The 19,684-nt window shown below is 42.2% G+C and overlaps 1 protein-coding gene across 1 annotated transcript; it reads right to left on the bottom strand.

The window, feature by feature from the left end:
* Positions 1-204: 204 nt before the first annotated feature.
* On the bottom strand, positions 205-7,759 carry c1qtnf9 (C1q and TNF related 9). Its single transcript, XM_078546129.1, has 3 exons — positions 7,594-7,759; positions 4,671-4,733; positions 205-974 (listed from the first exon to the last, which is right to left on the bottom strand). The coding sequence occupies exons 1-3, from the start codon at positions 7,757-7,759 to the stop codon at positions 205-207; spliced, it is 999 nt and encodes a 332-aa protein (XP_078402255.1).
* Positions 7,760-19,684: the final 11,925 nt, after the last annotated feature.

Genomic DNA, 19,684 nt, shown 5'->3' with positions numbered 1-19,684 from the left:
GGAAGGCTCATAGCACTTTAAATCCCCAGAAGTGCAGCAACTGTTGTAATGTAGGAAAGCAGGCTAATTTGCACACAGCAAGGTCTCACAAACAGCACTGAGACAATGACCATGTTTTTTAATGAGGTCTTTAGTGCTTTATTCTCTTCACACAAAATTTGAGTAGCTACACTTTCAATGAAGAGCATCTGGTTTGTTGATTCTTCATTCAGTAAACAAAAGAAACCCAGTAAAAACTGTATCATCACTGTGGTCTGCAAACAGTCCATTATAAGAATCCCCACCGATTACTTGAAGCCACACTTGATCTCCAGTTTGTAATTGCACTAGTGTGCCTCCCGAAGCCTGATCCTCACCATTTTGATAACTATCAAATGTATTGAGAATCTGAGCACCATTCTTGTACAGGGAAACTCTTACATGTTTGACGTAGACACTGATATGATAAACAAAATAATAAACCCCGGAAAATTCACATGTAAATTTCCCTGTGGAGAGGTTATAGTGATTTTGGTTGTTGTATAAGATTTTTTCAAACTTGATTGGACTGCCTGAACGAGGCCACTTCGACAATCCTGTCAAGCCAACACTAAATGCACTATTCCTTATCAATGCATTCTTGCCAGTCTTCCCTTTCTCCCCCATTTCTCCTTTATCTCCTCTTTCACCTTGAATTCCAGGACGTCCCCTGAGGCCTTCGCCACCTACTTCTCCTTTGGGACCTCTTATGCCAGTAGGCCCTATGGGACCTGGTAAACCAATATTCCCCTGAAGTCCAACAGCTCCCTTGTCCCCTTTTGGACCTCTAGATCCTAAATCCCCTTTTACTCCCTGTCGTCCTTGCAACCCTATTTCTCCCTTTTGGCCTTTGTGTCCCAGCGGACCAGGAATTCCTTTCGGTCCCATTTTTCCAGGTGTCCCTTTACTTCCTTGTTCACCTCTTCTTCCTTTTATACCAGGTGCACCCAACAGACCTAGAGTCATAAAAATAATGTCATTTTTTACATGTGTCATCTCAGCATGCCTATATATATGTTCATATATAATAATTCGCTTGTATGCACAGATAATAAAAAGTATATTTTCATCCTTTCTAAATAAGTATTAAAATTTTCCTATTTCAGTTCATGAATAGCGTTTGCCCATCATTGACACTTCTGGGTTTCCTTCAATCAATTTCCTATCTCAATATAATCTTGCCTGGCAGGAAGTGGGTAATTAGTGCTAATGCACATTGGATCACTTCCCAAGCAGGTAGCATTAAAACTCCTGAACAATTATAAACAGAAAATCAAAATTCAAATGCACTCGGTTGCTCACAATGGCCTAAATGTGTGTGTTTGGGTCATGATCAGCTTCAATCCTGAGTCGGGAACCAGGAAGTGGCGGAATGTCAATCATAATCATACGAACATACAAATTAGGAGCAGGAAGAGGCCACCTGGTCCCTCGAGCCTGCTCCGCAATTCAATAAGATCATGGCTGATCTGAATGTAACCTCAACCCCACATTCCCGCCTACCCCCGATAACCTTTCTCCCCTTTGTTAATCAAGAATCTATCTAGCTCTGCCTTTAAAATATTCAAAGACTCTGCTTCCACTGCCTTTTGAGGAAGAGAGTTCCACAGATTCAGTACCCCCTGAGAGCAAAAAATTCTCCTCACCTCTGTCTTAAATGAGCGGCCCCTCATTTTTAAACAGTGACCCCCTAGTTCTAGATTCTCCCACAAGAGGAAACATCCTCTCCACAATCTTGCCAGATGTGACCAGTTCAGTTACAACCTCCAGGTGTCATGTCTAATGAAAGAAAGCAGGCAGACCAGGGAAGCAGCATGTTCAATGGGCTAGATTTTATAGCCCCACCCCTCACCGCCCACCCCCGCTAGGCATGTTTTTGGTGGTGGGGCACATATGTTGGGTGGCTACCCCAGTACCTTCCTTCCCATCCCCAAGCTGACCCCCATAATACACTAGGTGGGCAGGTGCTGAAGTTGGCAACTCGCCCACCATATTTAAATGAATAATTAAAGGTCAGCTAAGCTTGTTAGCAAGCCTGGGATAATATGCTGCCCATGGCATAATACAGTTGACGTGGGCAGGCAGGCAGAAGTGGGCAGTACATTTCTGTGTCATAGATGAAAAACAGCAGGAATGAAGGGGGAACACCTCATTTGTGGGGTGCCCAGTATGCATGCATCAGGGGCACGCCTCCCACTGAGAGACGGAAGTCTCAGTCTCAGCTGGTTTAGCCTGATCCCAGCATGGTACAGCTGCAGGGTGGGCTTCTTTTCGGTATGTCAGCTGCCAGTCGACTTTCCTAATGCAGCCCAATAGGAGGGATATCCAGCCGACATCCAGCCCCACCGGGAGAGGTGTGTTCTGCAGAGGTGGACAGGAGACCATGAGGCCTCGTCAAAATGGAGATGCTCTCTAGAACATTGGTAAATTAAAACGTGTGCATGGCCACAGCTGACAAGCCGTCAATCTTGAGGGGGAATCTCCTCTACAGGAAGGCTTGTGACTGTGGCTGTCTCATCCCAGCGGGTCTGCTTGCTGGGCTGAATGAGAGGAGAGGCCAATGATCCCCAGCCTGCCACCAGGAGGCTGCCTCCAGTTACATGCTGGGCCCTGGGCCTCAGTGAGGGGTTCATCCACCATCAGAAAGAGCCGGCAGCACCATAAACATTTCCTCAATTGACCCATTAATGGACCTCATTGGTCACCCGCTGCTGTTAGCCTCTGCCACATTGTCCCTGCCTCCAGCAAGATCGGAGGTGAGAACACATCAGGTAACCAATTCGACGAGCCATTTTCCAACTTTGGACAAGGCCACGCTTCCTAACCCACCTCCGCGTGACCAGGAAAATTCAGCCCAACATGTTAAAATAGCACTTCTGGGACGAATCTCACCATCACTAATGATGACGTGCCTTATAATAAGATGACATGTATGGGGACATGAGAGTGATCCACTAATCAAGTTTGGGTTCAGGCTACCTGGACATGGATAACTTAAGATGTAAGGTCAGAAGTTCAAAGGGTGCTTAAGGACGGGAGGAAGAATTCTCATATCTAATGAACAGCCACTTGAGTAGTAGGAGAAACATAGGAATGTTCGGGGACCATAAAAGCTCTGCAATCCATCTAATACTTTTCAATCACCCACTACCTCAACCAACAAATCCCCCCTTACATTTATCGACACCGTTATCTGTTTCTATTGCTTCTATTGCCTGACTACCCACCCAACCCAACCCGACTAGCTCCCGACCTGACTATCCATCCCCACCTGTCCTGACTACTCCCCAAGCCACTTGTCAACCCACCTACATGCCAATCTACCTACCTGCCACCTCTCCCACCGGCCACCCTATCCACTTGCCTATTTACCTTACCCATCCTACCAACTTACCACTTACCTCACCCACCTATCCACCCTGCTCCCTGACACATTCATTCATCCATTCACCCATTCACTAACATTCACACTGGACATTTAAACTTATGGCAGCTAGTGCTGTAAAACGGGGCATGGCTTGTCATTCCCCCCAATGCCACAGGGCTGCAATAGAGTTCTTGGAGGGACGCTGCACTCCGCATTTCTGGAGAAGCCGGGCTCGGAAGACCCAGCAAGAATTGTGGAGCAGCGTCGAGGTTTGGAAAAGTTCAAGTGGAGGGGCAATCCAATGATGTTGGCCACTTAGAAAAAGATCCGAGCCATTGTTTCAATCTGGCCCGGAGGTTTATTTTACCCTACTTATTGATATTTTCTGTCTGTGCTAGTGCACAATGTTGACTGAGCAGGTCACATTGGCAACTTACTAAACTTGGCCTAGTGTTTATTACCCCCCTGACATCCTTTTACATCAGATAAAATGGTATTTGTAACGTCAATTCCAAGCATTGTGAATTTTAGTTCCACTCAGTGCCATAGTCCTCTCTGTGACCCAGGATTGCTAAGGTCCATGACCTACTACATGTCCTCTGGCAGTGCAATATTACAAACAAACCAGGGTGGATTCTGTCCTTCTTCCCCTGTCAGTAGTGATAACGAACGGTTTGTCTTTTCCTGGTGTGAGTTCCTCTGAGAGGGTCGGGGAAGCCTTTCTCCATTTACTGGGAGTCCACCAATTGCAGATAGGTTCAGCAGGTTAAGTATGGGAGATAATGCACTCTCCGTATTCCATAGTTCTGGATTTTTTTGCAGCCTCTTAATCAGTGGCAGACTTTCAGGACACCAGGCTGACTGGACATATTCTGGGATAGGCTGAGGAATGCTGACTCTGTGCATTGAAGCCACAATGCACTTGAGCCATCTCTTTTAGTTCACAGTTAGATTAAGTACACTGACAAGTTGAGGCTGCAGTCACTAGGAGTCTGTTCAGGCTCCCAAATTCAATTTTTAGGAATCGAGTGTTAGGTTCAACAATTCAAAGTGCAGAAAATGTCAGGGCAGGGTCTATATTTTTTATTCTGATCACATTTCTTATAAATAAACTCATTAACTCTGTCTGATAGCCAAATGTTCATATACACATTTTGCTAAAATATCGTCCAGCATAAACAGCATTGGTAATTTCTCTAAGATAATTATATCTCTAACACCCATTGTACACTCAGACGCGGTGAACAAAGGGGTAGCAATTTATTGGAAACTATTAGACTCTTGCCTGGTTCTCTGGGTTCGCCTTTTGATCCCTCAGGGCCTGGAGGTCCAACTTTCCCAATTTCACCTGTTGTTTTATCACAGAATCTTTACATTAGTTAAAAAATTAGAACTCTGTGTGACATAACACAACACAGAAGAACATTTTCCAATTTATTGACAAACTACTTTTGTGGTGTTGATTATAATAACCTTTTCCACATTAACACACACTTTCAGTACTTGGGCAATAATCTGAGGGAGCAGATTGTCCACCTCTTATAGAACCCATCTGATTTTCAGTCCATTCATTTCAAAAGAATACAAGTTGGGCATGTTCTAAAACAGGCAGCCAATCCTCTCTGTGGGATTACCATCCAGGCAGTGAAGGTGAAAATTTACTCAACATTTACTGTCTATGTGTTCAGCTGCAAGTAAACAAATAGCACAATTTACCACAATATATTTATATAGAAATTACCCATCAAGTTCCTATATTTTCTCACAGGTGGACTGGAATATTTTGGGTTAAATCTTCATTTTCATAGTATTGACCCTAATCTGGTCACTTCCCCATAATAAAACTAAACTGAGATTCCATGGAACTCAATGGAATGAAAATTTAATGGCTTCTATAACAAGCAAACAATTCGCTCCACCAGATCACCACCTATACAGTAAGGATGGCCACATTGTGGCTTCTTCATATCATGGAGGCTCTAGATAAGTTTGTACTTTAGTGCTCTTTAATTAGAACATTATATCCAGCTACTTACAAAAGTACTAAAATGTTGAAATTCCTTCACATGATGCACTATAGTCCTATCTCTTTTAGCATGTTATTCTAGAATGTAGTAAGGCTAACTGGTGTGATTAACCTGCAAAGTTCAATGCATTACTGTGAATGGAGCATTTAGTTTCATATTCAGTCAATTGTTAGCTGTAAAAGTTGGATGAAAATAAGTCACAGAATTGAAGCAATGTTGGCTGTGAACACTCACAGCAAAGTTGACTCATATCATTGTGATTTTCAGGATTCTTCTATCTGTAGGTGGTTTTTCACAGATTTGAAGATTGTATATAATAATGAGGTATTTTTTATTCATTCACGGGATGTGGGCTTCGCTGGCTGGGCCAGCATTTATTGCCCATCCCTAGTTGCCCTTGAGAAGGTGGTGGTGAGCTGCCTTCTTGAACAGCTGCAGTCCACTTGGTGCAGGTACACCCTCAGTGCTGTTAGGAAGGGAGTTTCAGGAATTTGACCCAGCGACAGTGAAGGAACGGTGATATATTTCCAAGTCAGGGTAGTGAGTGACTTGGAGGAGAAATTCCAGGTGGTGGTGTTCCCAGCTACCTGCTGCCCTTGTCCTTCTAGATGGTAGTGGTCGTGGCTTTGGAAGGTACTGTCGAAGGAACATTGGTGAATTCCTGCAGTGCATCTTGTAGATGGTACACACTGCTGCTACTGTGTGTCGGTGGTGGGGGGAGTGAATGTTTGTGAATGGGGTGCCAATCAAGCAAGCTGCTTCATCCTGGACGGTGTCAAGCTTCTTGAGTGTTGTGGGAACTGCACTCATCCAGGCAAACAGAGAGTATTCCATCACACTCCTACCTTGTGCCTTGTAGATGGTGGACAGGCTTTGGGGAGTCAGGAGCGGAGTTACTCATCACACAATTCCTAGCCTCTGACCTGCTCTTGTAGCCACAGTATTTATATGGCTGGCCCAGTTCAGTTTCTGGTCAATGGTAACCCCCAGGATGTTGAAAGCTGGGGATTCAGTGATGGTAATGTTTGGTCAGTAGTGGTGCTTCCAGTCACTCTTGGTGATAGACATTGAAGTCCCCCACCCAGAGTACGTTCTACGCCCTTGCCACCCTCAATGCTTCCTAAGTGGTGTTCAACATGGAGGAATACTGATTCATCAGCTGAGGGAGGGCAGTACGTGGTAATCAGCAGGAGATTTCCTTGCCCATGTTTGACCTGATACCATGAAGCTTCATGGGATCCAGAGTCGATGTTGAGGACTCCAAGGGCAACTCCCTCCCAACTGTATACCACTGTGCCACTACCTTTGCTGGGTATGTCCTGTCCCACCAGGATGGTGATGATGGTGTCTGGGGCATTACCTGTAAGATATGATTCCATGAGGATGACTATGTCAGGCTGTTGCTTGACTAGTCTGTGAGACAGCTTTCCAATTTTGGAATTAGCCCCCAGATGTTAGTAAGGAGGGCTTTGCAGGGTCGACAGGGCTGAGATTGCCCTTGTTGTTTCCAGTGCCTAGTTCGATGCCAGGTAGTCCGTCCGGTTTCATTCCTTTTTTGTGATTTTGTAGCGGGTTTGATACAACTGAGTGGCTTGCTAGGCCATTTCAGAGGGCAGTTAAGAGTTATGAGGGTCTGGAGTCACATGTAGGCTAGATCAGGTAAGGGCGACAGATTTCCTTCCCTAAAGGACATTAGTGAACTAGATGAGTTTTTACGATAATTGACAATGGTTTCATGGTCATCATTAGACTTTTAATTCCAGGTTTTTATTGAATTCAAATTCCACCATTTGCCATGGTGGGATTCAAACCCGGGTCCCCAGAGCATTTACCCTGGATTACTAGTCCAGCAACAACACTACCCATCGCCTCCCCTGTTTCTGCTGAGTACTTGACTTACAATTACAAAATCATCTATAGGATATTGGCTATAATTTATGAAAGAAATTCTATCATTCTGCATCTGATATCAGCAGAAAAGTCAGCACTGAGCGAAGGTCAGCAAATCTGTTGAGAAGCAGTTCAGTAAAATATGTTGCACAATGAGTCATTTCTCTACTAATATAGTGTAAAAATTTCAGTTGAGGATTGATATCAAAATAGCTAATTGTAAAGAAATGTCTAGAGTTCAGTATTTCTAACTATGACAAATGGTAAAGGTATGCCTTCAGATCACTCTACCTGTATCTCCTTTTTCACCCACAGAGCCATCTCTCCCATCCCTTCCAGGTATGCCATTATGACCAGGGTTTCCTGGAATTCCAAGATGTCCACCCATACACATCTCCTTTCTCAGCACCTCAGCATTCACCAGAGTGATCAGGAGAAATAGCGACCATGTCTTCATTCTGGATTCAGATCCTCAATATCAGGGTTTCACAGTGCAAATTTACTGATAATAATCAGAACAAGCTCATTAAAGGACACAGACCTAAATAAACAACTAAAAGACTTAACAGAAATTATGATTGCATAATTATTTTTTAAATATTTTCAAACAAAGGATTGCTGTGGGATGACTGACATGCAGAGAGATATTTGAAACATACTTTGCAGATCTGGTGATATATGGTTAAACCAAGGGATAAAGATGAGGCCAAACCAGGTAGATCAACTGGGCTGGCTAAAGATTTTGCTGGAATAAGGATGGCAAAAGTGGATATGAGGGAATGGTTAAGCAGATCAATGGCTGCAGAACTATTGTGAATGGAGGACCAAAGGCTAAGAAGTTGGGAATTAGAAAGTGCACTTCTAAACTTAGGGGTATTTTTCTAGAGTAGATGCAGAAAGAAGTGAGGTTGGAAGGGAGTAAGGGGATGTGGGTTTGAGGGACACAAGGAAGTGATCCAAGATGCTCTTGTTTGTCATTAAAACCACAGGAGTAAAGAGGCCATAGGAGATGGCAAGCTGAACAGGGTGACCATGGATATAGGTAGATGATTATATGGAGGGAGAGGTTTAGTAAGGATGAGGGGAAGAGAATTCAGCAGTGTATAAGTATAGAGAACAAGGATACTCTACCAATATCATGTCCTTTTTGGTGTCTATACTGACAATCTCTCCTACATTCAGATATATATTTAACTAAAGGAAACTAACCTACAATAAGCAGATAACTAAACTGATTGCACCTTTATTCATGACCTGTGTCTATAAATATTTCTTTGCACTGTGGTAAGAATTTCTATGCTGAGTTTATGTTATTTAATGCTATATGACACTTGAATTACTAACAAGCATTTAGTTACCTAGATTATTTGCTTGCCTAAACCTTTTAGGTCAAGCAGTATCCAACAGTACTGGGCAATGACAATAGCTGCAAAATTGGCTGTTTTATTCATTTTTGTGGCTGGCTCTGGTCTCCATGATGTTTTAAAGAAAATAAGTTTTAAAATATGATTGTATTTGGCTCCAGGAGCACTAAATACCCATTGAGGAAAAAATATGTCACTGCTAAACTTATTCACTGACAGGCAGTTTTCTGGTTGAGACTGCCTCTTGCCCTCTGATGGAGAATATAGAAAAATGACCTAACTTATAATCTAAAAATAACTAGACCTTTCATTGCCTTGCTTATGGAATGAAAAACAAAGTGGTGTAAAATGACATACAGCTGCATATGTATGTAAACATTGATATGTCATGAAATTTACATATGTTTGGGCTAGAAATTCCTGTTTCTTTACAGTGCTATCTGAGTTTGAGGTAGGAATTTGGGATAGGAGCTGGCAAGTTCTCCAGTTTTTTCTGACCCTGATTGAAAAGGAGGAGAAGTGTTTCTTAATGATGATCCTGAAAGGTGAACTGGTAGGGTGAAATGAGGAATTCTAAGGTCCATCAGTTCCGTCTCAGTTGCCCCGACACACTGTGCGTATGCAATAACCAAGTATACAGGGTGTGCCAGGGCACAATTCCAGTGAAAGTGGGCCTAACAGTTTTTTTGATGTACGATATCCATATCACAATCAGTTGCTGCTTCCTAAAGTGGAAAGTTTAAATTAAGCTATTTTTCTGTGAATTTAAGCTGTCATAGCATTCCTTGTAACCCCCACACCTCCCTCCACCCCATGGAATGGGTGTCCCATTTACACCAAAAATGATGTGGCCACATACCCAGAATATTTTTGGCCCTAATGCTGACCCTGCACAGGGGTCAGCATTAGGGCCAGTTGATGAGCAGGTTGTGCCCTTCCAGTGATGCAGCAGGAATTTCGGGACCAAAGTTTATATATTTCTTATCATTCATTCTTGGGATGTTGGCATCACTGACATGGTCAGTGTTTATGAACCATGCCTAGTGATCCAAGAGGAGGTCATGATGGGCCTCCTTCTTGAACCTCTGCATTCTGTGAGATTATGGTAATTCCACAATGCTGTTAAGAAGAGAGTTACAGAATTTTGGCACAACAGCAATAAAGGAACGGTGTTATATGTCCAAGCCATATTGTGTATGAATCTGTTGTAACATTGCTCTTGTGAAGCAAGGGGATTTAACATGTTGTAGTGGAGAATGAACTTTGTAGTGATACTTCCCATGTGTTGTTCAGTATAAATAGAGTACTGTTTGAAAATAGAAAATAACTGGATTCCGGACTATTTATGGTCTTTCCATCACAGATCCACAGTCATGGTAGAAATGAGTTTCTCCTTTTGTATTGCTCTCTCTGTCTCTGCAGTCCTCCTTCCACTCCCTTCACATCTGTTTCTTTCTCTCTTCCTTGAACAACAACCTACATTTTCATAGTTCTGCTCAATCTAGAAAGTCATCACATGGTGAAGGAAAAACAATGGACGCTGGGCAGAAGGGCAAAGGAGAAATTGGAAAAGTAAGGGCCAGTTAGAGGTGGAGTTAAAGACAAAGGTTTTTTAGAAGGGAGATGGCGAGCCAGAGAGATTTAAGGAGGGAGTTTCAAGAGAGTAAGGATATAGTGGCTGTAAGAGCAGCCATCAATGCCAGAGCCAAGGGTTGAAAGGGACATGGAGAAACAACAAGCTTGTGAAAGGACAGGTAGCAAGCAGCGCTTTGTGTGGCTGAGGAGTCTGAATGAATTTTAATCTGTAGGCAAAGGACCAGTTAAGAAAACATTTTAAAAAGTGGAGTCAGGTGGAGGCAATAAAGACATTTAGAATTTAAGCAACACTGGGGAGGCGTGGGTGGAGGCAAATTAAGTTACGAAGATCAAAGAAATTAGTTTGGTAATGAAATAGATGTAGAATAATTAGCTGAGCTCAGGATTGAGCAGGACGCAATGCACAGAATTTAATCGAGCCTACCAGAGCTAGCATAATGGCCAGAAGAATTGGGCAGGCTTCAGGAAAACTGTTGGGAATGAAAAGGGCCCAGTGTGGAAATCCTGCTCTCTGGTGGGGGGATGTCAATCATTAATGAGGCACTTCACACCAATTATCCCTGAGCTCATTGGAATTTAATGGTGGCTCAGGGATTTAATGGGGCTTACACAGGTCCCCCCATGGCTCCCAAAGGCCGCCCAGCAAACACTGCTGGATTTGCTTGTGACCACGTTAGAGGCCATTCCTTCGTTGACAGGCACTCGATGCCCAATCATGGGGCCTAGGATAGGGTTGGCGGTGAGGTGCGGGATCGGGCCGCTGTAAGCCACCCCCACCCCCTCCCCTCCCCTCCCCCTCCCCCACCCTTGCCTCTACCGAAGGAAAGTTTGTGTCATCAAACTGTTAGCATTGTACTTATTACTTTCTTCTCTTCTATTTCTTTCCTTTATTCTCTTTCTCTCTATATATGTATTTCAGGGCCTCATAGGTGTCTAAAAGTTCTCCAGTGGCTTTGTGTGGAACCTAACACTATTTTATTTCCATGCCATACCTTACGAAAACAGTTTAGTGGTGAGTTACTCAGTGAAGTGGCACAATTGCCACTATGAATTGAAGACCTCTGTAAACTGTTGCTGAACAGTTACAAATTACAAAATCACCACCTCACTGTTCTTACACAGTTCTCATCTCCATCCATATGATATTTTAACAGTATCACTACCCCATCAACATCAGGTTGCTGTAGAAGATCCTAGTTTGAAGAAGAGCAGGAAGTTATCCCAGTGTCTTTGCCAATAGTTATCCTCCAATCAACATCACTAATTATCTGGTCATTATCATATTGTTTTTAGTGTAAGTTTGCAGACTGCAAATTTGCCACCACATTTCCTACACTACAACAGTGACTACACTTTAAAAATGCTCCATAGGCTATAAAGTGCTTTGAGACATACAGTGGTCATGAAAGGTGCTACATAAATGCAAGGCTTTCTTTTAGCATGATGTTGGTAGAGGGTGTTACAATTTACTCAGTAAAATGCAAACAATAACCATTAAGCTATAAACCAATGAATAAATCTCTTAGATTGTAACATGAATTGTGATTTGATTAGATAAGTGCTATATAATTTAGACAGGAAAATATATTGCTAATTGTAAAGTTTACTTCGTTAACTTAAAATAAAAGACTGCCAACTTACCACACCAGATGCCACCTCCGACTGGACATTCTTTAAAGCACAGAATAATTCTTCCAAATATAGATTACATCTTTTCTAAGTATAATTAGTAAACCAGTTTAGTTATTAAGAAATGTAGTCCAAAGACAAACTAGAAACACTGGAGTGCCAACATGTCCCTGTTATCTGGGTAAAAACACCTTAAATTTTAATAAATGATTAATAATTACAATGGAAAATTCTCAGAAAAAGCAAAACCATTACTTGGCCAAGTGGACTTTAATTCTTAGCTCCAACCACCTTAGATTTATCAAAGTTCCAGATTCACAAGTACCTCAGCTGAGAGCAGAACATTAAAAAAAAATCCTGGAATGAGAATGATCACTTAATTCAATGAGTCTGCTCCATCCAACAGGTCACATGCTGTTTTCACGGTGCTGCATTCTCCCCATATTTCCCACCCTTTACAAAACATGCCTGAAATCAATGGAATATAAATTTAATAGGTTCTATAATAGCATGCTGATCTGATGACCAGGTTATCACCCAGGTGATGAAGATGAAAACCCTATTTTACTGTGATGAAAGTCTATTGCCTTTGCCATGATTAACCACACTATCCTCCAAGGCCTCTCCACTGTCACCCAGCTGAGTGGGACCGCATTCACCTGCTTCCATTCTTACCTATTTAATGGTAGCCAGAATATCATCTGCAATAGCTTCTCTTCCCACTCCTGTACCATTACCTCTGGTGTCTGCCAAAAACTGATCCTTAGCCCTTTCTGATTTCTCATCCACGTGCTGCCCCTCGGTAACATCATCCAAAAACACACCATCAGTTTCCATGCATGCTGACAACACCCAGCTCTCCCTCATCACTAGCTCGCTTGACCTCTCCACTGTCTTTAAATTGTCAGGCTGCTTATCTGACATAAAGTACTGAACAGCAGAAAAGTTCTGCAATTAAATAATGGGAAGACTGAAGCCATTGGGTGGAATCTAACCAGTCACAGGAGGTGGATTTGGTGGCAAGCAAGGAGGGAATCTTTGAAAATGACCTCTGGGGTTGGCCACCTGGAGTGCTCCAACCTCCAGCCAATCTTGCCATGTTAAATGGATCCAAGTCAGATGGTAAAGTATGAAACAAGACACAGATGTTTTCCTCATCAGTATGTTTATTCACAGGATACAGCATTACAGATCTCTGGAGGTGTCAGCTGTGGCTCAGTTCATAGCACCCTCGCCTTTGAATCAGAAGGTTGTGGGTTCATGTCCCACTCCCGGAAACCAAGAACTGTGAATGTACTCGAAAGAGTTACATGCAATCTGTTGATAACTCGAAAGAGTTACAGATCTCTGCCTCCTAACTACCCACCCAGTGTCCCAGCTGACACTCTTTATACTCTTTTGATTACCAGTAAAACAAATTTAACAAATTAACCAATTGAACAGTCTCTCTTTATACACTTATGAGGATTACAAAAAACAAATGGGCAGATTAACAAAGTAAATTCAATTGATAGCCCCTTAAAGGGAAAATGTAACAGAACCAAAACTCCAAAGAAAACTTTTCTAGTTAAATCAAAATGTCATTTTGGGGGCTGAGGAAGTACTCCGGCCCCGCAGTGTCCACCGATAGCAGAAGGCCTCTATGACTCGCTTTATAAGTGCTCTCAGTACTTAATCAGACAATACCCATCACCTGTGTACCTTTAACAACATAATCAAACAACCATTAACAGCGGAGGTGGGTGATCAACAGAAGTGGCAGCAGGTAGCCAATTAGTGTCAATCAACTGGCCACATAACCGGCAGCAGGGGAGGGGGTTCAGTGAGGTTTGCTTTATTTACCTGCCGCCACCTCAAATCAACATCCTTTCACCCCCCATCCCGAGAGCAACTTCTGCCACAAGTACACAACTGCAGTCACTAGGTTTTTTTTTACTTTAAATTTTCTGACAATAAAACACTTTCATAATGCCCACTTTACTAGTAAGCTTTAACAAAATAAACACATTTGTTTCTGAGCTTCACCTAGTTGTATGTAATATTTCACCTGCTGTTTTGAATGGTCTATTTAAAAAAGCAAATTGCCCCCTTTACATCTCACCTTCTATTTCCCTATGTTTATCTAATTACCATTTCAAACCTACTTCTCTCCTATTCATCAAAGCCTCTAGACCAGCTAGCTTTAATCTAATTAAGACATACACACATATGCACACATAGACACAGACACCACTAAACTCTATTTTAAAATAATTTCCAATAACATTATAGATATCATTATATCTTCTTGACACAAGAAGAAGTAAAAGACTTTCTCCTCCCTGTAAGGAGTGTATTTGGATTCTATTTCATCAGTAATTTCACAGGGTAGAAAGATTAAACGACTCCTGAACAACAAAGTGGAATGATTGAACAACATAGGTCTTCACTGTCAATGAGATGTCTTGGAGCCCCCAGGTGTCTCTGTGCAACACAACTTTTAAGAGGCCAGAGGACAAAGACTGAATGGTTCACAATTGTATCTGTGTTTTCTTGATTAGCAAATTTGAAGACTCTGCTGGTTACTGCTTCTTACTACAATATATTTTCAGTATCTGCTATGCAACACAACTTTATCATGATATTTCAATACCTCAAAAAATTCATAAAAGGCACCAAGATAGAGTGCAATAGTAGGTAAGTAGACAAAAGGACACATTGAAGTCAAAGAAAAAAACTCTTAAAAATCATGTGTAGTGTAAAACAGGTCACTGATTCACTATGAGCCCATTACGCACTCTTGTCCTGGTAATTTCAACCCACAAAGCCTGCTCAGTAAACTTCAGTTAGCAACAAGATAAACAGAATTCCAACCATGATTCCACCTCTGTTCATAAGATAATTATGGATGACAACAGCTTTCTAGCCCAGCTCATCTCATCCATCCAGAATGACATACAAACATACATATTAGAAGCAGGAGTAAGCCATTCAGCCCCTTGAGCCTGCTCCGCCATTTGATAACATTACACCAGTGACTACAACTTAAAAACGCTGAATTGGCTGTAAAACAATTTGGGGCATCATGTAAGGTGCTATATAAATGTAGATTTTGTCTTTCTTTCATTGCACCTTCATGCAGTAGGCAGAGTGACTGTAAGAATGATGAAATTGGAGGTCCAATGTTGATTCTCCAAGGATAATTAATCACAGAGCAACCAACTGATTTTAGGAAAGTGGCTACAAAGAAATCACTACATTTACGAAACAAATTAACTCTGTAGCTAATACAACCTTACCATCCTGACTTCTATGGTGCAAACCCACAATACACCATAAATGGCATCTGCCCCTTTTATATTAATAGCACTATCCCCAGGATTTGACAATATGCTGGTCTGCAGCAGCTCAGGAAAAAATGTGGATTGAATCATTGATCTGAATTTTTCAGAGAAGAATGATGCATTGTACAAAAACCCAGTATTGCCTTAGCTCAAAAACTTGATTGTTTCCCCTTCCCCGAGAAACTGTCATACAAATTGTGTTGTACACTGTGAACTTACAGCCTATCTGTGGTGAACATAGGATGGAGTAGTAACAAATCGGGATTTCATTCCCAGACTTTACAAGAGCAATAAAATGGCCGATAGTGAGTCAACACCCTGTTTTGCATCAACCCCGGTTTTTGGTTTCTTAAAATTTTTGATGAGGCCCAAGATTCCCAAACCTCTGTACATCAACACAGCATGTCATTAGAATTGTGCCTATCTACTTTCAGCATAATGAAGATTTAAATCAGCTATTTACATGCTGGTTTAAATTCAAAAGAGAATTTTGGGTACAGTACAGTATTTAATTTTGTGGTTCTGAACCTTAAAAATGATTCCCCAAAACACCCCACTACCCCAACTCCCAGCACCACAATCCCCACTAGCCCCTCACCCCCACCATCTCCTCACTCCCTACCCACTCCCACCATACCCTCGCCTCCCCACCATCCCCTCATAATCCAACCCCCACCACCACAGTCCCCGCCATCCCCTCATTTCCCAACCACCACCCCCCAGCTCCCCACTACACCCCTCCCCCACCATCTCCTCAGTCCCTACCAACATCCACCATGCCCTCAACTCCCGAGCCCCTATCACCACAGTCCCCACCATCCCCCTCACTTCACTATCACCCTCCAACTCCCCACCACCTCCTCACGCCCACCACCCCCTCACTCCTCCACCACACATCACCCCCAGTATCCAATGGGGTCTATATTGTTACAGGGATGTCACTTACTATTTTTCAAGCAGGTATTAATCCAACAACACTCTCCTGACAGCTGCTGCGAATAGGAACTGCTTCCAACCTTGGGCAGCTTTGTTGTTTCCTGCCAGGCTTTTCAAAAAAAAAAATCAGAGCCACAAAACTGCCCGAAGACTGGAAGCAGCAGTGCAGCAGCTGAACCTGATCTGTCAGACGGGCTTTTAAAAAAATCAGGTTGATAGTTCCGATTCTTTTTAGGCCAGTCTTTCATTTCTGCATCACTGGCGGTTCAGTCTGGATGACGAAAAACTCCGTTTACAACACTGAGCTCGGGCCCCCCTTAGCCCCTCTAGCCCCTGGTGTTTGGCACTGTCAGCACCCCCATCTCCCAGGCCCTCACTTCAACTACCAAGGCCCTAAACTCTGGAGTTTTCTCCCTAAATCTCTCTGCCTCTCTACCTTCCTTCCTTTTTAACCAAACTTTTGGCCATCTGCCCTAATAAGTGGCTTGGCATCAGAGTTTGTTTTGAAATGATCCTATGAAGCATCTTCAAATTTTTTATCGAGAAAGGGTAAGGCTGAGCAACATCTAAGGAGGGCAAGGCCAAGAGTAGAATGGTCAGAGAGGGTAAGGCCAAAAGCCAAATGGTCAGGGACTGTGAGGCCACAAGCAGAGTGGTCAGGGAGGGCGAGGCCAAGAGTGGAATGGTCAGAGAGGGTGAGGCTGAGAGCGGAGTGGTCAGGGAGGGTGAGGCTGAGAGTGGAGTGGTTGGGAAGTTTGAGGCTGAGAGTGGAGTGGTCAGGGAGGGCAGTCTCTTTCTCTGTGATACTGTGAACAGAGGGGGAAAATGTGACATCACCGCACTAGGAGGCATGTGGTGGTAAGTCTACAAGTAAAATTTAATCTTTTTTATCAACCTGTAAAGTAAACGAGATCAATGAATTAGATTAAAACTGAAAGTAAGCCAATTTGATAAATTACATAAACTTTAATTTATATTTTATACATTGCGCTTTGTATAATTTATCATATAATTATGATTCATAATTAATTAATCGTATCTAAAAAGATACGGTTAAAATTAAATAGGTGGGGAGTAACAATAAAGGGTTCCTCATTTTAAGTTTAAATAAAATCTGGGATATATAGATAACTAGAGTTAAATAAAACATTTAAGTTAGCCTACCTATAAAACAACGTGATGTCAGGGGAAAAAAATTGCAGGGCTATAGGGAAAGAACTAGAGAGTGGGACTAGCTAAAGCCCCACTCTTGCAGAGAGCTGTCATGGACTTGATGGACTGCATGGCCTTCAGTACCATAACCACACTATCATTCTATTATTCTCTATAAATACAAGTTGTCGTTATCTACCCAACACTCCCCATTTCTATTCTTATTTCTCTGTCTCTTTCTCATTTGCTATTTTTTACTTTTTCCTCTTCTAACTCCTTGAATTCAGCTTTCTTTCAATCCATTCTCATTGTCTACACCTACTACACAATGCTACACCTCATTATACATTTATTCACTAAATCATCAGCTGGTAAATGTTCTTTACAATGTAAGCAATTACAATCATTTCAAGAATGTCTTGCATAGACTTTCAAGAACATCGCCAAGCTGGCAAAGTAAATGTGATTTGAGAGATGAAAACTTGGTAGCTTTTTTCTTCGTAATTGTGAATTTCTAAAGTTAGTGATGCATTTAGTGAGAGCATTTCCATCTAAACAGTGACACAACATAGAAATGTACAGGAATTCCTACTATTCAGGGAGGGTCAAGTCAGCAAATAGGCTAATCTTGAAGGAAATAATAAACATATTCTTACAGAGCCCACTTTACATAACCACTCAGTAATTAGCTGGTGGTGAGACATTAGTTGCTCACAAATCTATTGAGGGAAAAGTGATGAAGAGTCATACGGACTCAAAACGTTAACTCTGTCTTCCTCTCCACAGATGCTGTCAGACCTGTTGAATTTTTCCACCAATTTTTGTTTTTGTTTCAGATTTCCAGCATCCGCAGTATTTTGCTTTTATCTATTTGTGAATCCTTTACTAGAATACAAAATGTGGTGTGAAGCACTTAATTATCATATACGCCTTGACCATATACACCTTGACCGTCCATATTTTACAGCTTATGAGACGGGAGTATGAAGCTTTGTCCTGGATGACGTTGAGTTTCTTGAGTGTAGTTGGGGCTGTACTCATCCAGGCAAGTCAAGAGTGTTCCATCACACTCCCAACTTGTTCTTTGTAGATGTTGGACAAACTTTCGGGAGTCAGGGGGTGAGTTACTTGCGGCAGAAATCCCAGCCTCTGACCTGTTCTTGTAGCATCAGTATTTGTTTGGCTGATCCAGTTAAATTTCTGGTTGATGGTCATGCCCAGGATGTTGATGGTGGGAGATTCAGTGATGGTAATGCCATTGAATGTCAAGGAGAGGTGATTGGACTCTGTCTTGTTGCAAAAAGCTAAACATATGCTAAGTGACATGAAGAACCCGCCCCCATCAGCTCTATTTGAAATATTGTCAACTACCTACACATCAATTGCTGGTTTATTTATTCTGGCTGTTATTACAATTTTTTAGAATCATATCTCTTAAGACTGAAGTTTTCTTTTACAAAATGGAAGGATTTGGCATGATTTGGACATGTGGATGCTAACCTGGGATTTTTTTAAAAGGTCATAAGTTCACCTTGGAACTATCAACAAGCTGGCCTCTTCCAAGAAATCACCTGACCTATTTGGTGCTTGAGAAGGAGTTGTTCGTTTGTGTTGAACTGCATTGCACTCTAATTAATGGAAAGCTGGGAGACAAAAAGGCAATCGCATGAGAGAGAGGGAAAAAAACTTAAGTTGTGAACCTGCTTATTTTGAAGGCAGTCTTGTTGGAGAACAAGCTGAGAAAGGAAGGCTGCCTTGATTGGCTCCCCTTCTCTTCCTTGCCTAAAATTGTGTGTGGCTATCAACTTGTAGCCAGTGAACCCTCATCTGAGTGTAACTAGTCTGCATTTGGACCTGCAAAGCTGAGATCAGTGGTGAGAACTTCCGGGCATCCAACGGGACCAGATCGTCTTCACATGTGAGAACTCCAGGTCGACAGCATCGAGACCCTGCAGACTTTATCCTTTATTTTATTACGCCCGTCCTCCAAAGCCCATCTCTGCAGAGAGACTCTATCTGTTGGTCCTTTTTTTGTCTGTGTGTGTGTGTGTCTGTGTGTGTGCTGGGGGAATTCTTCCCAATTACAATTGTGTGTTAACCAGTACTTGCAACTTGTTAAAAGAAGTTTTGTTTTAAAGTAACTTAATCATTTGAGTATTTGAAAGAAGCCTGGTCAGAGTCTCTTTTCTTCTGGGTGCTAGATGTATAGGTACACAATTGGCCATTTCGGTGAGAAAATTAAACATTTAAATTAATGGTATGGCCCATGGATTAGTGGGGCTTGATAGTTCACGTGCTCTTCCCATTCCGGTTGTAACAAGTTCTACATGTTTCTCATGCTTTCCATAGTTGTTTCAAGTTTCAAGTTAGCCTATAAGGAGT

Source organism: Cetorhinus maximus, chromosome 7 (genome assembly GCF_964194155.1).
Source record: "Cetorhinus maximus chromosome 7, sCetMax3.hap1.1, whole genome shotgun sequence".
In the NCBI taxonomy this organism is placed as follows: Eukaryota; Metazoa; Chordata; class Chondrichthyes; order Lamniformes; family Cetorhinidae; genus Cetorhinus; species Cetorhinus maximus.
The sequence above is the reverse complement of the archived record's forward strand: the minus strand, read 5'-3'. Positions and strand labels throughout refer to the sequence as shown.

Coding starts and splice junctions, on each gene's coding strand:
- c1qtnf9 (XM_078546129.1), bottom strand. CDS start 7,759: ATGAAGACATGGTCGCTATTTCTCCTGATCACTCTGGTGAATGCTGAG. Junction 4,734..7,593: donor GGGTGAAAAAGGAGATACAG/GTAGAGTGATCT, acceptor ATAAAACAACAG/GTGAAATTGGGAAAGTTGGA. Junction 975..4,670: donor AGGCGAACCCAGAGAACCAG/GCAAGAGTCTAA, acceptor TTATGACTCTAG/GTCTGTTGGGTGCACCTGGT.